This window comes from Poecile atricapillus, chromosome Z (assembly GCF_030490865.1).
Source record: "Poecile atricapillus isolate bPoeAtr1 chromosome Z, bPoeAtr1.hap1, whole genome shotgun sequence".
Taxonomy (NCBI): Eukaryota; Metazoa; Chordata; class Aves; order Passeriformes; family Paridae; genus Poecile; species Poecile atricapillus.
Genome location: NC_081289.1, coordinates 144,556,485 through 144,572,157, shown reverse-complemented (window position 1 = coordinate 144,572,157; position 15,673 = coordinate 144,556,485). Strand labels below are relative to the sequence as shown.

The 15,673-nt window shown below is 52.3% G+C and overlaps 1 protein-coding gene across 1 annotated transcript in view; it reads right to left on the bottom strand.

Moving 5' to 3' along the window:
• Positions 1-15,567, bottom strand: part of MYO5B (myosin VB) — a 145,804-nt gene extending 130,237 nt beyond the window's left edge. The window contains exon 1 of the mRNA XM_058827205.1: positions 15,400-15,567. Within this exon, the coding sequence (XP_058683188.1) occupies positions 15,400-15,426 (27 nt within the window). The 5' untranslated portion in view covers positions 15,427-15,567. The remainder of the gene's footprint in view (positions 1-15,399) is intronic.
• Between the last annotated feature and the right edge of the window lie 106 nt (positions 15,568-15,673).

Genomic DNA, 15,673 nt, shown 5'->3' with positions numbered 1-15,673 from the left:
TGGCATGGTGCTGTCACCATGCAGAGGTGCCACCCAAACTTAACACCACCCTCTGCACCCAAGACACCAAACCAGGCTTTGCCACTGTTTCGCTCCTCCCTGTGGCACCTCTCCCCTTGCTGCTCCCTGATAAGGCAGCAAGGCTGGCTTTCCTTCTCCCTGCCAGGGGCAGCGAGCCCTTATCAGGCATTATTAAAGGCACTGTCTGAGCACAGCCTCCCAATTCCCAGCCAGAGCGGAGATAAGACCCACTTTGTATAAACAAAAATACTCTAGTAAGAGCAGAGACTCAAATGTGCGAGGAGCGGGATCTATCAGAGCATCAGCGAGGTGGATTCAGCTGCAGAAAGGCAAATATTTGCTTTCCCCACCTCTCCCCATCCTCCCTGTGTTGTATTTGCAAATCGGGGTCACTTCCAGCGACAGGATGTCCCCTGCATCAGCCTGGAAAGCCACATGCCAAGTAACCCCAGAGCAGGCCAAGCTCAGCCCAGCGCTCACCTCCCGATGAATCTTCCTGGGTGCCCTCAGCCATTGGTTTCAATCACTGCCCAGGGACTGGGGACAAGGCCTGCAGGGACAGCAGCCAGGCAATGGCTTCCCAGTGCCAGAGGGCAGGCCCAGCTGGGATATTGGGAAGGAATTGCTGGCTGGGAGGGTGGGCAGGCCCTGGCACAGGGTGCCCAGAGCAGCTGGGGCTGGCCCTGGATCCCTGCAGTGTCCAAGGCCAGGCTGGACAGGGCTTGGAGCAGCCTGGGACACTGGAAGGTGTCCCTGTCACGGCAGGGGTGGCAATGGGTGAACTTTAAGGTCCTTCCCCCCCAAACCCTTCTGTGATTCTGGGATTTCCCCACAGAAGATGTGCAGAAGCCCTGTATTTCCATACTCCTTCAGCTGCTGGCATTTCCAGCTGTAGGACTGTGGATCTGAGCTCCAAACTGATGCATTTCAGAGAAGCCAACTCATTCAGGACGCAACACACCCCAGGTCTTTGCCAGGTCTGCAAAGACAGCGCTGATGGCCACAGCAGGACCTGGGCACAGCACATCCACAAAGCCAGCTCTGATCTCCCAAGGAGGAATCCCAAGGGACTGGTTTTCACAAAAGCCCTTGTCAGAGAAAAGCAGTTCAACCTGCTCAGAAGGCATTCGAGCCAGTTCAGAGAGGAGGTTTCCCCTCTGTCCATCTACCAGCAAAGCACTGGCAAAGGCCTGGGCTTTGTTTCAAGGCAAGCCAAACCTCAGCATCCCCACAGCCTGTTTCCAGCCAGGAGCACTGTCTGGGAAAGCTCATGAGCTGGGATTTCCCCACTCCTCCAACACTTCTGAACTCTTTTCAGGGTTTGCATGTGCAGGAGAAAGCCCACATCTCATTTGGCACTGACACAGGAAAAATAAGCCACAAATCTCTCTTCATCACAACACAGAAAAGGATAGAGGCTGCTCCAGTAGTGAGACAGACTGCCACAGTTAATAATATCATTATCACTCCTAACCTGTGTTTTATTGCTGCAGTAAATTTATCCCCAGTGCCTTACATTCAGTCCGCAGGAATAAAATGCAAGAGACATTCCCAGAAACCACTGAAATCCCCCGAAGTGGGAGGGTTTGTGAGCACGTGGAAGGGAAGTTTAAGACAAGCAGGGAGCTCAGCAGCTGCTAACACCATGCAGGGCAGCTCGGGGGGCTCACAGCATCCTCACAGAGCTGAAGGCCTCAGCGAGGCTCGTGCCTGGCGGGAGGGACAGCAAGGGACACAGCTGCAGGACATCACCCCAGCACCAGCTGTTTGGCTGTTGAAAGGACACATAAGAAACCCCTCAAGATCTCAGGTGTCACCCCAGGCCCACAAATGTTCCCAGCTGGCTCAGCAGCCAAAGGCCACTGCTGTATTTTCACACCCACGCTCAGTGCAGCCAGGGTTTGTGGCATGAAGGACACACCAGCCACCCCCTCACTGCTGGTTTATTGCCAGAGCACAGAACCCACACAGACTTCGCTGGTGCCTTCAGCTGTCCCTAAGCTCTGCCTGCAAATAAAGGGTAGGAAAAGCTGTGTCTCCATTTTTAACTGGCCCGCTTCCATCCTACAACTTGAACATCCTTAATGCATCTCAACCGTCGAACACAATCCCTGTGCATGGGCACTGCAGCTCCCAAGAGACTCCTCCAAGCATCAGTCACGGACAAGTGTGTTAACAGAGCAGCCAACTTTCAAATCAGACATGAATTATGTACAGAGCCTGTGAGAGACAAGGGTCAGGGCTGTTTATGGCGTTAAAGAAGGTAAGGCAGATTCCAGGGCCTGGTACATCTGCTGGGGTGTTTCAAAAGCTCTTCAGCTTTCAAAATATGAGCCCTGGTTCAGACCTGCACCTGTTTGCTCTGCCCTGACATGAAAAATTACATTTGTTTTGTGTGAGCAGGAGGAGTGAAGCCAAGTCCTTCCAAACTGGCCTTTTCCCTTTCCAGACAAATTAACTATATTGAAGTTTAGCCTCACACCAGGACAGGTTTGCCCAGATCCCAGGTACGTTTTAGCTGTTCCCAGCTTTCCAGCTGCTTCCCAGGTGGGTGAGAGTGAGCAGGGAGGCACCAGGGAGGCAACCCTCCTGCCCAGCCCGAGCCTGCCCATTGCTCCAGAGCCACCCAAACGCCACACGAGTGTCGTTCTAATTAGGAACAGCGGGAAAGAACGACACGGACTCTCAAGGGAGTCAGAACAGGAGAGAATCTCTAGTTTATTGCTTCAGCCATGTTATATAGACTAGTTCGTGGAAAGTACAGAAAGGAAACTCTTATTGGTTAGTAAAGTGCTACATTACCATCATTGGTCAGTGGGGTTCACCACCCCCTGACCTTCTCCTGCAAGGAAAACACGGGAACAGACAAACAGCACCTGGCAGTTGTTTTCTGTCTTTGAGGATTGTTTTGAATCCTCCCATGAAATTCCCAGGCTAGCTTCTCAGGCAGGTCTGGCAGGCCATGGGGCCTGCAGCTTGTTCTAAAGCTAGCCTCCACACACGAGCACCGGGCATCCAGCACCCCCCGCTAATGCTTCACAAATTCCTCCTGAGCCACTCGCAGGACACAGGGGCAACGCAGAGTTCAGAGCCCCCAGTGACCAGCTCAGATACCCAGAGGTGTGTGCAAAGGAAATTAATTTATCTAGACAAGCGTCAGGGCTGCGTCTCTTCCAGCGATCTCTGTAACTGCACGTAAAAGCAGCATTTATCAACAGGGATGCATCCAAAAAAACGTCAGTCTACTGGCTCTGAAGCTTGAAGGCAGAAGAAACAAGATTTTAACACGAGGAAGGTGCTAACTTGCTTGGTAAAGACACTTGAAGCCTATTTCTAAGCTTCAAGTTATAATATAACGTGGCTCTTCAAAGAATAGTTCTCGGGGAAGAGCTCAGAAAACAAGAGTGGATTTTATACTGTGGAAAGAGAGCAGTGGAATCCTGGCTGCAGGCAAAAACAGAGCATTAAAAAACACCTACACCTGAACGATCACACAAAAGCCTGTTTGCGGAAACAGCAACAAAGGCTGAAGACTTGGACCCCCTTCCAGAAACCAGCAGCAGCTCCAGCACGTTCCTAGGGTGGGATTCCTGCCCCAAAACGCTGCCCGTGCAGCACAGCTCATCCTCCCAGTTCCAGGTAGGCTCTGATGGAGCAGCAGCTCCACCACGCTGGACGTTCACACCAGGACCTTCCAGTATCACACATCTGCACCTCGCAGACTGCTACAAGGCGAGTTTAGCTACAATATGAAACTGAGACACAAGGGTTGCTGGCATACTCCAGAAGGATTACAGAACTATTTTTAATAAGGGGTTTAATAAGCTTTAAGCAGAGTAAGTTGCTTTTGTTCGGCTCACATGGTTGCAAAGATAAAGCCTTGCACAAAGCAACAGCCACAAGCTGCTTGACAGAACTTGCAGCGCTAAAAATTATGGAGTTACCTTTCCAAAGAATATTCTTTTTTGTTGCCTTTGAAGAAAAAGTTTATGTACTACAAACTTAGGTTTGGCCACCTCACTCACGGTTGTACAACATCACAGAGCTGCACCTCTGCAGTTTCTGTTTGGTTTTGCCCAGACACTCCTAGGATCAGGAATGAGCAACACTGAAGGTTTGGAACATAGAAAAACCACTTAAATATTGTTTTGTGGATTAATATTCTTTATGTACTTAGGATGCACATCATCAGGTGGGCACCCTCCTGAGCTGGCACAGTCGAAATCAATTCCACACCATATTCCACGGCTGGGCCCCAGCTCCCAACACCCTCAGCCACATCCCAGAGGTGACAGGTGTCCACAGCACAGGGGTGGCCATCTCCAGGTAACACCCATCTGTTGAAAACCAGTTAGTATCAGTATTATCCTTTTCTCAGAAAAAAAAAAAATTAAACTGAAAAAGAAAGCAAGCCCATTCTGACCTTAGGAAAGGGTCAGCACCATAAGATTTAAAATTATAAATAACTATTAATTTTTTCTACTCTGTGAGTGTTTCTCCCTCCCCCCACCACTTAGCACAACCTCTATTGTCTGAAAAGCGTTTAACTGGAAGTGGGTCATGTCTCCTGGCATTACTAAATCTTCCCAAATTTCCCCCGATTAGTCAAATGCAATATCCTCTCTGACATCTGAATGATTGAGGTAGTGTGTAATGCCATTTTTCCCCTGAATGACCCACATCAAAGAGGGTTATAAGCCTAGAGATGGCACGCCAGATAAAAGAGTCGCCAACAGATTGTGCCCAAAAATATTTCCGAGGAAAATTAAATCGTTTTGTTGGAAGGTTTCTCCTTTGGAAATATTCAGCCATTAGTATTGAAAGTGGAGAGACAAGAAATTGCCTTCAGAGCTGCTAGGAGGATGAAACCTCACTAGCTGTGAGCTGAGTGTTCCCACTCACTTGTGTTTAAAACACTTTGTGAAGGTTTTCTATCAGCCACAACATCCAGCCTGCTCTTCACACAGGGACACCAAAAAACATCCTGCTGGGAGTTAATGACAGCCTAAAGTTGAGTAATACCTCTCAAATTACTCAAAATTACAGCAGAATCCTACCAGACTAGGGGGAGGGGAAAAAAGAAAAAAAAAAATAAATAAAGCAGCAAACCTGCTACCCCAGAAAGAAAATACTAATTAATAACTGGGATGTAACAGCAAACAATTACTCAGGTATGAGTTACATCCAAAGGGCTTAGAAATAACTTGAAGCAGAAGGATGCCAGGACCCTGGAAGGATCCAGGGACAAAAGCTGTGCCGGTGGTGATCTGGGGCTGAGCTCTCTCCTCACAGGAAAAGAGCTGGAGCTCTTAAATACATGCGAGGTTGGAGATTAGGTGAGATCCGGGCAAAGTTTAGTCACTAACAGCAGGGTTTGTATTCTGCTGATTTACCTCACGTGACCTCCCAGGGCTGAAACTTTGCACCAGAGCAAAGGCTGGCAGGAGACAGCACCTTCTTTCCAGTCAAAAAATAAAGCAATAAATTAAAATAATATTAAGGGGGAAAAAAAAAAAAAAAGAGGAATGAGAGAGGGAGAGAGCCTACAGACCTTTTGGCATTGACAAACAGAATGTTCTGAGAACCGGCTTTTTATCCAAAGATAAAAAGTGTGTGGTGTAGAAATCTACATAGAAAAAGAAGAAAGAGGGGCCCCAGGGAGGTTCCTCTTGGGTGAGAACACTGTTTCAAATGTCTGGCGGTGGACCTGGGGATGCAAAGCTCTATTTTGGGTAGAGCAGTGCTCAGGGAGGAGAAGCCTGCTTGCAGCTGGTTTTTGGGGACTGCAAATCGCTCAGCCTGGAGCAGCCTCAGCCATCCCCACCTTTTCCAGCACAGAGAAAGGGAAATTCGGCAGGTTCTGTTACTAAGGGTGGCTCAGGCCCACCCTGATGGCCAAGCAGATGGGCGGCTCAGGCTGCCCAGAGCTGCTCAGCGCTTCTTGCAGCCACCTGGCACCGTGGGGACAGTCCCCAAGCTTGGGAGAGCTCCCCGAAACCCAGGGGTGCGAGCACAGCCATCCCTCAGCAGAACAACAGCAGGGAGGGCAAAGTGCAGAGAGACGAAGATTAGCTCTGACAGCCTCGACTCCGAGTTTATTTTGGCTTGGCAAGAGCACACGAGGCTTCAAAGCAGCCCTGACGAGCAGGGGCCGGGCAGCAGCGAGTGCCCCGAGCTGAATTCCGCAGCCGCTCCTGCCACCGGTTGCACCCAAAGCATCTTCAGCCCTGAGCACCAGGGGTTTAGGGAATTGAGACCTGCAGGCTTAAGACACCTCGATTTTTCTCCTTCCCTCTTGTTTGTTTTTAAAGGGTTTTATTTAACAGTTCTGCCTCCTTTCCCTGCGACAGGTGAGAGAAAGCATCAGCACCTCTCTCACCACTCTGCACGGGAGGAAAAGCAAAAGCGTGTCTCCTTACTGGGGGCAGGATCCAAACAAAAACAAAGGCTTTGGGAAGGAGATCAAAAGAGAAAACAAACAGAGGGAATGGGGCACAGCGGATTTCAAACCTGGTACTTCTAGGGTTTACAGGAGCAAGATAGGAGCTGCTTATCTCTGGCCAAGGCCGTCAAGTGCGTGCTGCAGGAGAGCCAAGGGCAGGTCACCCTGGAACCTCTGCTCCCTGAAGGACGTGGGAAGAAAACCCCAGCTCAGACCTGCAGACAGCCCTGAGGGCAGCTCTACACCAGCCCACGGGTGAGATGTTCACACCTCACACAGACCTGCCCTCCTTGCTTCAGCCAGAACGTGCCTTGTTGGTACCATTTCAAGATGAAAGTGCAGGTGTTCACAGGCTAACCCAGCAGAGAACTGACTTCTCCCAAGGCCAGGTGAGACAGGAAAGCAAAGGGACAGCACAAGGACAAGAGACACCAACCAAGCTCTGGAGAAGCAGCTCTACATCTTCAATATCTTTCATTATTTCATTTCTCACCACTGAACACCACGGTGAAAGAGGCATCAGCTAAGCAACAAACAGCACCCCACAGCTGTGGCAGGGCTGGCAAGAGCCACACCAGCATTCCTACACCCACCTCCCACCCAGGACCGTGTGGCTCTGGAGCAGAACCTTCTCCTCCAACCTGTCACCAAAACAGGACACATGGTCCTGCCAGGAGATGTGGCAGCAGCCCATGATCACAGTAGCCCAGTGCTGCCACGTGAAAGCCACCTCCAGCTCTCCATGCCCATCCCACCAGGAGGCTGTGTCCCTGAATGAGCCCCACACCATGCCCAGGGCACTCTCTGGGCTCTCCCTGCAAAGACCTGCAGTACCCACAGCACCCAGCTTCACAGAGCTCACAGAGTAATTAAGCAGCATAAATCCACAAGGAGTTACTCAGCTTAATTAGATTGAAAATTACAACTTCTGTCATCTCAGCATCTTGGCATCCACTGGCTGCCTTGAGATATGCTTACACCAACCGTGCTTGCCTGGGGTGTAGCACCAAGGACCAGCTCCTCTGCAGGCACAGGGATCAGATCTTTTATTTCTATTATGTTTAAAGCCCTTTTCAATGCTCATTTGCTAATACACAGGCCAGCAGCCCCAGGTGCTTGCTCACACCCAACCTGCTTTGGCAGCTGGAGGCTTGCCTGTGCCAGCTGAAACCATCCCTGCGGGGCTTCCAGAGGAAACCGGACATTCCCACGATTTTTAAAAAGCCCATCTTTAAACACATCAAGGGTCTTTTTTCCCTTTGAAGCGCAGCGACTGGCTGGGCCACATCCCTGAGGTGCAAGGTGCTATTGTGATAAGTAGCGGCCAGCCGTGATTCACCCAGGAGCCACTCCCAGCAGCCTCTAAGTGGTGGTTAGCACATCCTGCCAGCACCTGCATGCCGCGACACTTCCAGCAGGGAGCTGGGCAGTGATTCACGGGAAAGGTGAAGGCATGCATGAGCTGGGTGTAAGCGCTCCACCGAGGTGTGGAGACACCAAGGGAAACTCATCCCCTGATGGGCTGCCCGTGGTCCTTCAGGGTGGGAACTGCTTGTGGTCTGGAAGGGTTGGTCAACCCCAAATGCTGAGAGGACGTTCTCAAGGAACAGCTGAGCACGTGGAGAACGGAGACTTGTGGATGAGAGCCAAGAGAAACACCCAAAAGTCAGAATGGACATAGGCTTTCCAGAGGTGTAGGGTGCCCAGAGCAGCTGGGGCTGGCCCTGGATCCCTGCAGTGTCCAAGGCCAGGCTGGACAGGGCTTGGAGCAGCCTGGGACACTGGAAGGTGTCCCTGCCATGGCAGGAGGTGGGACTGGATGATCCTTGAAGTCCCTTCCAAGCCAAAGCATTCTGGGATTCCAGGACACAGCACACATCTCCCACTGAGGGTCCATGGAAGCACCAAACAACCAGAGCACCCAGAGAAGGCAAGGCCAGCCAGTGGTGCCACCACAGTGCCTATGTGGGAGCATGATGGGAGGGAGGTGAGGGCTGTACATCAAGGAGGACATGAACAGGGCATCCTGCAACCTGCCCTGCACCATGCAGAGCCAGGGAGGGCAGCCAGAGGGGTTACACAGTGCTGCTGCTGATCTGCTGGAACTGCCAGAGCAAAGCACCGCTGGCTTCCCAGGGACAAACACAGGGGACTGAACCTCAGCGCCAAAGAGCAGCGCTTTCTGCTCAGGGAGGAGAAAATTAATAATGGAAACTAAAAAAAGAAAAATGGGACGGGATTTGGTTAAAAATGGCAAAGGGTGGTGGCACGGCAGGTGAGGAGCACACACTGCTGGAGGAGTTCAGTCCCAGGACATCCACAGGATGCTCCTGAACTCTGCACCACCACTCCTGGAGCTGCACCACCATGCCACCACCCTGCACCATGCCTTGGGCTGGGAGGCATCACCTGCAACCAAGGGCTTACACTGCTCACAGTCAGAGTTCAGAGGCTGGTGCTGCTTACACACACTTGGACATGTTGAACTCATTCCTGTGATTCCCAGGTTTCAGTCAGCCAGAGAAGACTTCAGACGTGGACAAAGCAAGGACAAAAGGACAGCACAGCTGGAGAAACAGTCACATTTCCAGGCTGCAGGCTCTTCCCTGTAGGGATGCTCTTCTCCAAACCCTCTGGATACCACAGGAAAAACAAAGAGCAGAAATACCAAACCCTCAAAAGCTTTATTAGTACAACTGACCATGACCCAGACAACGCATTAAGAGTGTTTATGAGAGAAAAGCTACACAAAGCCCATCACCCACCAAGCCTGGTCCTTCCCAGTCCTGTCACCATCTCTGGACAGGTCCTTGCTCATACTTAAAGGTTCAGTCTAAGCCAAAATGCAACCCAAACCCACACAGATGTGTCCTAGAGCAGGCCAGAAGCGTATGAGGGCAATTGCTTTTTACAACCAGCTCGAGACACAGAAAGCTCACAGGGAACATATTTCAGTTTTGATAAGTAGCAAATTCTTCCCTAAAGTGCTCTGCAAACATTTCAGGTGTCTGCCACAGCTTGAGGTTTCGCCACAGTAACAGCAGTCATTTTCCTGACCCGGATTGTGGTTCACTCTGATGTTCCTGTAACCACCACCAGTGCAGGAAGGGTCAAAGATCAGGCAACAGCACCAGACAAAAACACCCAACTCAGAGTTTCACCGGCATTACCTGATATTTATTATACTCAGAGCTCAGAGGAGGGTCCAAAGTCCACCTTCATGCTCAAGTGGGGCTACTCCTGTGGATTCCCTGAAGGACAGCTACCACAGTAAGGGTACATTACTCCTGTTTTGGACAGGGCTTCAAATTAATTGGTGCGTAAAGTCAAAGTGCAACACATCTACAACTTGCACTGCTTTACAGCAAACTGAGAAGTTTAAACATCTATGTGTAAAAACACAAACATATACGGCCTTCTTTCTTGGTCACCAGAAGAGATGCATGAGTTAACGTTCAGGGTCATTATTTTCTATGCCTGATAACTGGCAGCAAGAAAGAAAACAAAGCAAAAATCCTCCCCTGCAAATACATTCCTCAACAGCAGCCAGGCTACCTGTAACAAATAACCTCGGATAAACTCCCTCCTGAGGGCAGGAAAGGGCAGGAACGACTCATCCCACCCAATCCCGTAAGAACCAGCCCAGCACCGTCTCAGACCCACTGCTGCTCCCATCCTTCACCCTGGAGTTAACCCAGCAAACCACTGCAACTTGGGCTTGCATGCACCGGGATTTCCACAGCACAGTTTCACACCCTTGGAGCAGAATCAGGGCAGGAATTCTCAAAAATAGTTTTTTAAAAGAGCAAGCTGATTAATCCCAGCCAGAGAGAGGGCACACAGCTGGGATCTGGCTAATTAACCCTGCTGGAACCAGTCCTGAGGCTGTGCCCCAGCACCTGCGCTGAGCTCCGTGCTCCTTGGCTCCATGGCTCTCATCTGACCCAAGCACAGGGCTATTAAATGCACAAGTGAGACAAAAAATTGCACAAACAGAGAAGAAAATGGCGTTATTCTTGCAGCACAAAGCCCCTGGAGCAGCATGCCCTGTGGTGGGACATGTACCCACACAGTGCCAGGAGAGCACAGGGTGAGCTCTGGCCATGCCTTGCCCATCCAGGCAGGGAATTGCCCCCCACACCACAATCTCTCACCTCCCTTGGACCCACTCGAGGCCCAGACCCAGTGGACTGAAGGATATTTAAGCCCCAGGCTTGGCTCTGCCTTTCTCTCCGCCGTGCCACCGCGGGGAAGCCGAGGGGGCCCCGAGCGGCTGCGGCGCTGGCCGTGCCCTTGGCACAGTCCCCAGCTGCAGAGAGCTGGCTGGAGCAATCAGAGTTTACATTTCAATGATTTTCTCTCTGCCACTGCAGCTCATAATGAGGCAGGATCAGGAGGAGCCCGGGGATGCCGATGGACCCAGCTCCTTCAGCCAGACGGCTGCATCCTTAAATAAAAATCCCAAGCTGTCCCTGCCCTTCCTGGCATGACCCAGACATGTTCTCATAATCTAAAATAAAGAAGAAAAGAAGACAAAACCCCTCAGCTATAACCTGCTTTTCCTAACAGGAGCTGTAATGGCAGCATCAGGAGTTCAGGAGCTCTGCAGCATCCTGTGGATGTCCTGGGACTGAACCCCAAACAATCTCAGTCCCCAACACTTATTCCCAGAAATTATTCCCACAAATTCCACAATTCACAGAAAATCTCTTCTCTCCTTCCCAGCTGCTCCTCAGCCCCAAACCAGCACACAGGCACACACTAAGGATGAATCCTCCCCGAGCCTTGCAGGATAAGTAATTTTCAGAAGGTTTTATGCCAGAAGGTTTATGCCAATTCATCGACTCAATCAGTGTGTGATCACACTGGCAGCATTTATGCACTTCTGAAAAGTTTCTCCCCAGGGTCAGAAACCACCAATTCATTCCAGCTATTTCATTTAATACAACTTTAAGCGAAAACCAGAGAGTTTTCTATACCCAACACTAGCTGTTAGAAGAGGATTTTTTTTAATGCATCAGGTTCCACAGTCTGTAAAAAAATACTTGGCAAATAGCAGCCACTCTGCACAATGAGAGGAGGAAAAAAATAATATGAAAAATAAATACCCTGGCTTCTTATTTACCCAGAGCTTGCAAACCTTCTGAAGAGCATATCTTGAGCCGCACAACAGCCCAGGAGCAGAAACACACAGCTTATTCCCTAGCCTGGCAGAAGCACTATTTTGCATGAGGTTCAGAGGCTATACTTACAAGGACAATTAACATATTTTAAGAAGCACCTTTAAGAGAGCAGAACATCAGAAGCCAAAGCAATTATAGTTGTTTTTTCGTCACACGAAGAGCTTCACCTTACAACACAACAAAGGTCAGCCATAAAAACAACTCTAATTTCTGGTTTAGTGCTGCAAACCACCCGCTGCTGGTGACAGCACCTTCCCTGGGATGTCCTGGTGCATCCCTCCTGCCCAGCGCCCAGCCCAGGCCACGGAGCATCCCGTTATCCCGCAGCAGGGTCACGCTGGCACCTGTGCAGGCTCCCTGGGCTCCTCAGTTGCCTCCTGCTGAGCTGGAGAGGATTTGAGAAACTCCCCTGCCCAGCAGCAGCCAGTTTGCCTGGGCAGTGCTGCAGCTGAGCACATCAGGGCAGGAGCAGGGCCAGCACAAGCAGCCCTAGAAAGATGCTTCTTGGTCAATGCACAAATAAGGCAAAGTTCTTCTAGATCTCCATCTGGAACAGGTTTTTGCAGACAATCCTTGACAGCACTATCTGCCCTATCCCTCTTGCACAGGCTGGTGCCAGCAGCTCCAGGACCAGGTCCGCATCCTCTACCACAGAACTCCTTTTCTGCTGGGACATGCACTAAACTCCTGTTTGACTCCACCACAAAATTAATCCACAGCAAGATAATCCCCAGGTAAAGCAGTGGGAGTGAGGAGAGAGAATGATCTCTCCATAACTACTCACCAGTGTGAAGTCCTACATGCTTGAAGGTTGAGGCAGTTTTGGAACTACTCTCATGCTCATAATTAGGCAGACCTATTAATTATCCTGCTCAGTGGGGGCTATTAAACACCAGTCAGCCCTGATCTTTAAGGGACATGGCGAGGCATCCCACAGAGAAGGCCTCCAGCAGAAGCTTGCAGCTGCTGGTGTTCCCAGGATGGGTTCCTCTTCTGCCTAAGTGCTCCCCAGGCCAATGTAACACATCAAATTCATCAGCATGGTGACGAATTTATACACCAAAAAAAAACCACTCCATGTCCTCACAAGGTCCCAGAAAACCTTCTGCAAGCACCACGTGGAAGTTAAGGGCCCTCCACACAACACATACCAGCTCCCATTGCAGTTCAGCAGGAAGGAGACCTGAGAATTCCCACCTGGATGCCTGAAAGTGGCTCCTCAGCAGTTTCTCTCATCCTGGTTCCAGCAGGAGGAGGAATGACTCAGAGGAAGGTGCAGTTGTGGCTGTGCCTCGCACACATGGGATCAGTAGGCTCTCAGCAAGACAGATGTACAGGCTCTGGATCCTCGCCTCCCCCTCCTCTGCTCCCCCAGGCAGCCCCAGCCACCAGCAGAGATCCAGGAGGCCTCACCCCTGCACTGGGGCAGCCAGCTCCTGCACAGAGCTGATGTGCAGGTGAGCACCAGGACCTTCCCCAGCGCCAGAGACCAACACATCCCCTTCGCCACGGGGACCTCCGCAGCCACCAGCACCACCAGGCTCAGCACCTCGAGGCTGTTGGGATTCTTGTGGGTTTTAAACCTTCTCTGATCTTTTTCTTGTACTCTCAAAGTCACAGGAAACATTTTTCCTGCTGCTTTAAAGGCCAGAGCTGGCACAGAGGCCCCATGCAGCAGACAGCCCAGCAGGACAGTCCTAAATTTCACTGTGACTCAGCTGCACAGACGGCCCATGTGGGTTCCAGCCCATGGCCCCACCACCTGAAAAAACAGCTGCATCCCTAGAATGTTCCTGCAAAACTGACAAGCAACAGCAGAAGGGCCAGTGCTGAAACACCTGCTCTCACCGAGAAACTTTGTTGTTATTAAAAATAATTCGAAAGTTAACAATGCACACAGGTTGCCACCAAATCCCCACCACCTCCTCATCAGAAAGTCCCTCTACAGCGACAGGATCCAAAGCAATGCCCCAGGAGGCAGCCTGCACCTGTTCAACAGATCAACAGGAACATAAACCAAGGCAGCATAGAAAAGACAACACAGGTTAACCACCTGCTCATCAAGTTAAAAATCAATTAACCAGGTCGATTAAATCAGCCCATCAGCAGGGGTAACACAGCGCTGGGAGCCAGCCGCCCTCCTCCCCAGGGACGCTTGCCATCACACCCATGCACTCATCCTAAGAGATGCTGTGGTCGGCACCTCACAGCCGCTTAGCCACAGCTTTACTTCTGCTCCTCTCCGGATTTTCCAAGGGGAAAAAGGTTTCCCAAACTTTGCTTTTCAAGTGAGCCCCGAGAAGGATGGAGGTCATCCCGCCCACAGACAGCCCAGCTCAGTCCAGCGGGGCTTCTGCAATCCCCACAGGTTGCGAGGAGGAGCCGTCAGAGCCACCACTCATCCGGCACTCCTTTGATAGCGACAGCCAAGGACAAAGATACGTGGCAACCCCCCACGTTACATAAAAAAAACTGGTGGCAAAAAGAGTTACAGAAGCAGAAATCTGCAGCAAAGTTAAGCCCGGGGGACAGAAAGTGACTCCTGGTGCCAATCTGGCAGCACCTCCACGAGCTGACCACGGTCACAGGAAGAACCTAAACCACCAAAATTCTCAGTATGACAAGGGATGATGCTGACACTCTTACACAGCAAAACCTTCCCTGGAGCCAGGCACTCGTCCCGACGAGCCCCTGCCCAGCGTTGTGGATGGCTTTGACAGAGCACATTCCCGGATCGCGGCTGCCCGCATCACCCCCGCGCAGCCCCGGGAAGATGCAGAGCACATCATCTCCACATCGGAGAGCGCTCCGAACCGGCGGCATCTCGCACCGCCTGCGAGGAGCTCTTTCATCGGGACAAGTCAATCGGCAAAGATCTCTCTGGACACAAGCCTCTCCCTGGGAAGAGGAGCGGAAAGCCCCGAACCGTGCCGGAGGCAGCCACAGCCCGGGCTGGCCGAGGGCCGGGAATACCCAAGTATCCCACAGCCACAAAACAACAAAAAAAAAAATCTAAAACCAGAGTGGAAACAGTCATTTTCTAGTTCAGACCCCAGGCTCTGCTTTAAAAAGAGCACCTGAGCCCCCAGTTACTGTCACGATCACTTCTGAAGAGCAAAGCTTCCCTCTGGGAAGCGTGGGGCCCGCCGGGGCGCGGTGCCCAGCCAGGCCACCAGCCATGTCACCTTCCCTGGCTGCCATGAGGAAGCGGGCGCGTCCCATCGCACCCCTGCCAAGGGATCACGTCCAGGAGTTGTGGAACAAAAAGGGCTCTGGAAACCGGACACCTCGGAAGCGTTTCGGTGAGTTACGGCACTTAACCTGCGATTCTGTGACTCCGAGGACCGCATCTTCCTCCCCTCCACCCCTGCGGTTTAGGAACACCGGAGGGAAGAATTATTCCAGGGGGATCTGGGGAGGCTGAGAGTGTTTTGGCCGCGCAGGTGACAGAGCGCACGGAGGGCGAGGCCACCGCCGCCAGCACCGCGACCCACGGGCGAAGTTCACCCGCCAGCGCAGGGAACACGGGTGGGCGAAAGGCCGGGAGGGGACCGGGAGGGGACCGGGAGGGGACCGGGACCCGCGGGGGGACGGCGGCGGTGCCCCCTCCGCATCCCGCGCACCTGCGGCCGCCGTCCCGGCGGGTGCGGGAAAGTTGCGGGGCCCCTCCAGGGCTGGGACGCAGCCCCCCCAGAGGACAGCTGGAACACGGGGGGGCACCCGCAGAGCCCCCCGCGCCCCCTCCCCGCTCACCTTGGTGTAGAGCTGCGCGGCGGACATGGCCGGGGCGGGCGGCGCTAGGCGCGGGGCATGGGGGCGGCGGGCGGCCGGACCGACCGCCGCACGGACACACGGACACTCCGACACACCGGCACTCCGACCTTTACACCCGCCACGGCCGGCCGGGCGCGGGCACGGGAAGCGCAGGGAGCGGCAGCGGCGGGAGCGGGAGCAGGAGGAGGAGGAGGAGAAGGAGAAGAAGGAGGAGGAGGAGGAGGAGGGGGAGGAGGAGGCAACGCCGCTCCGC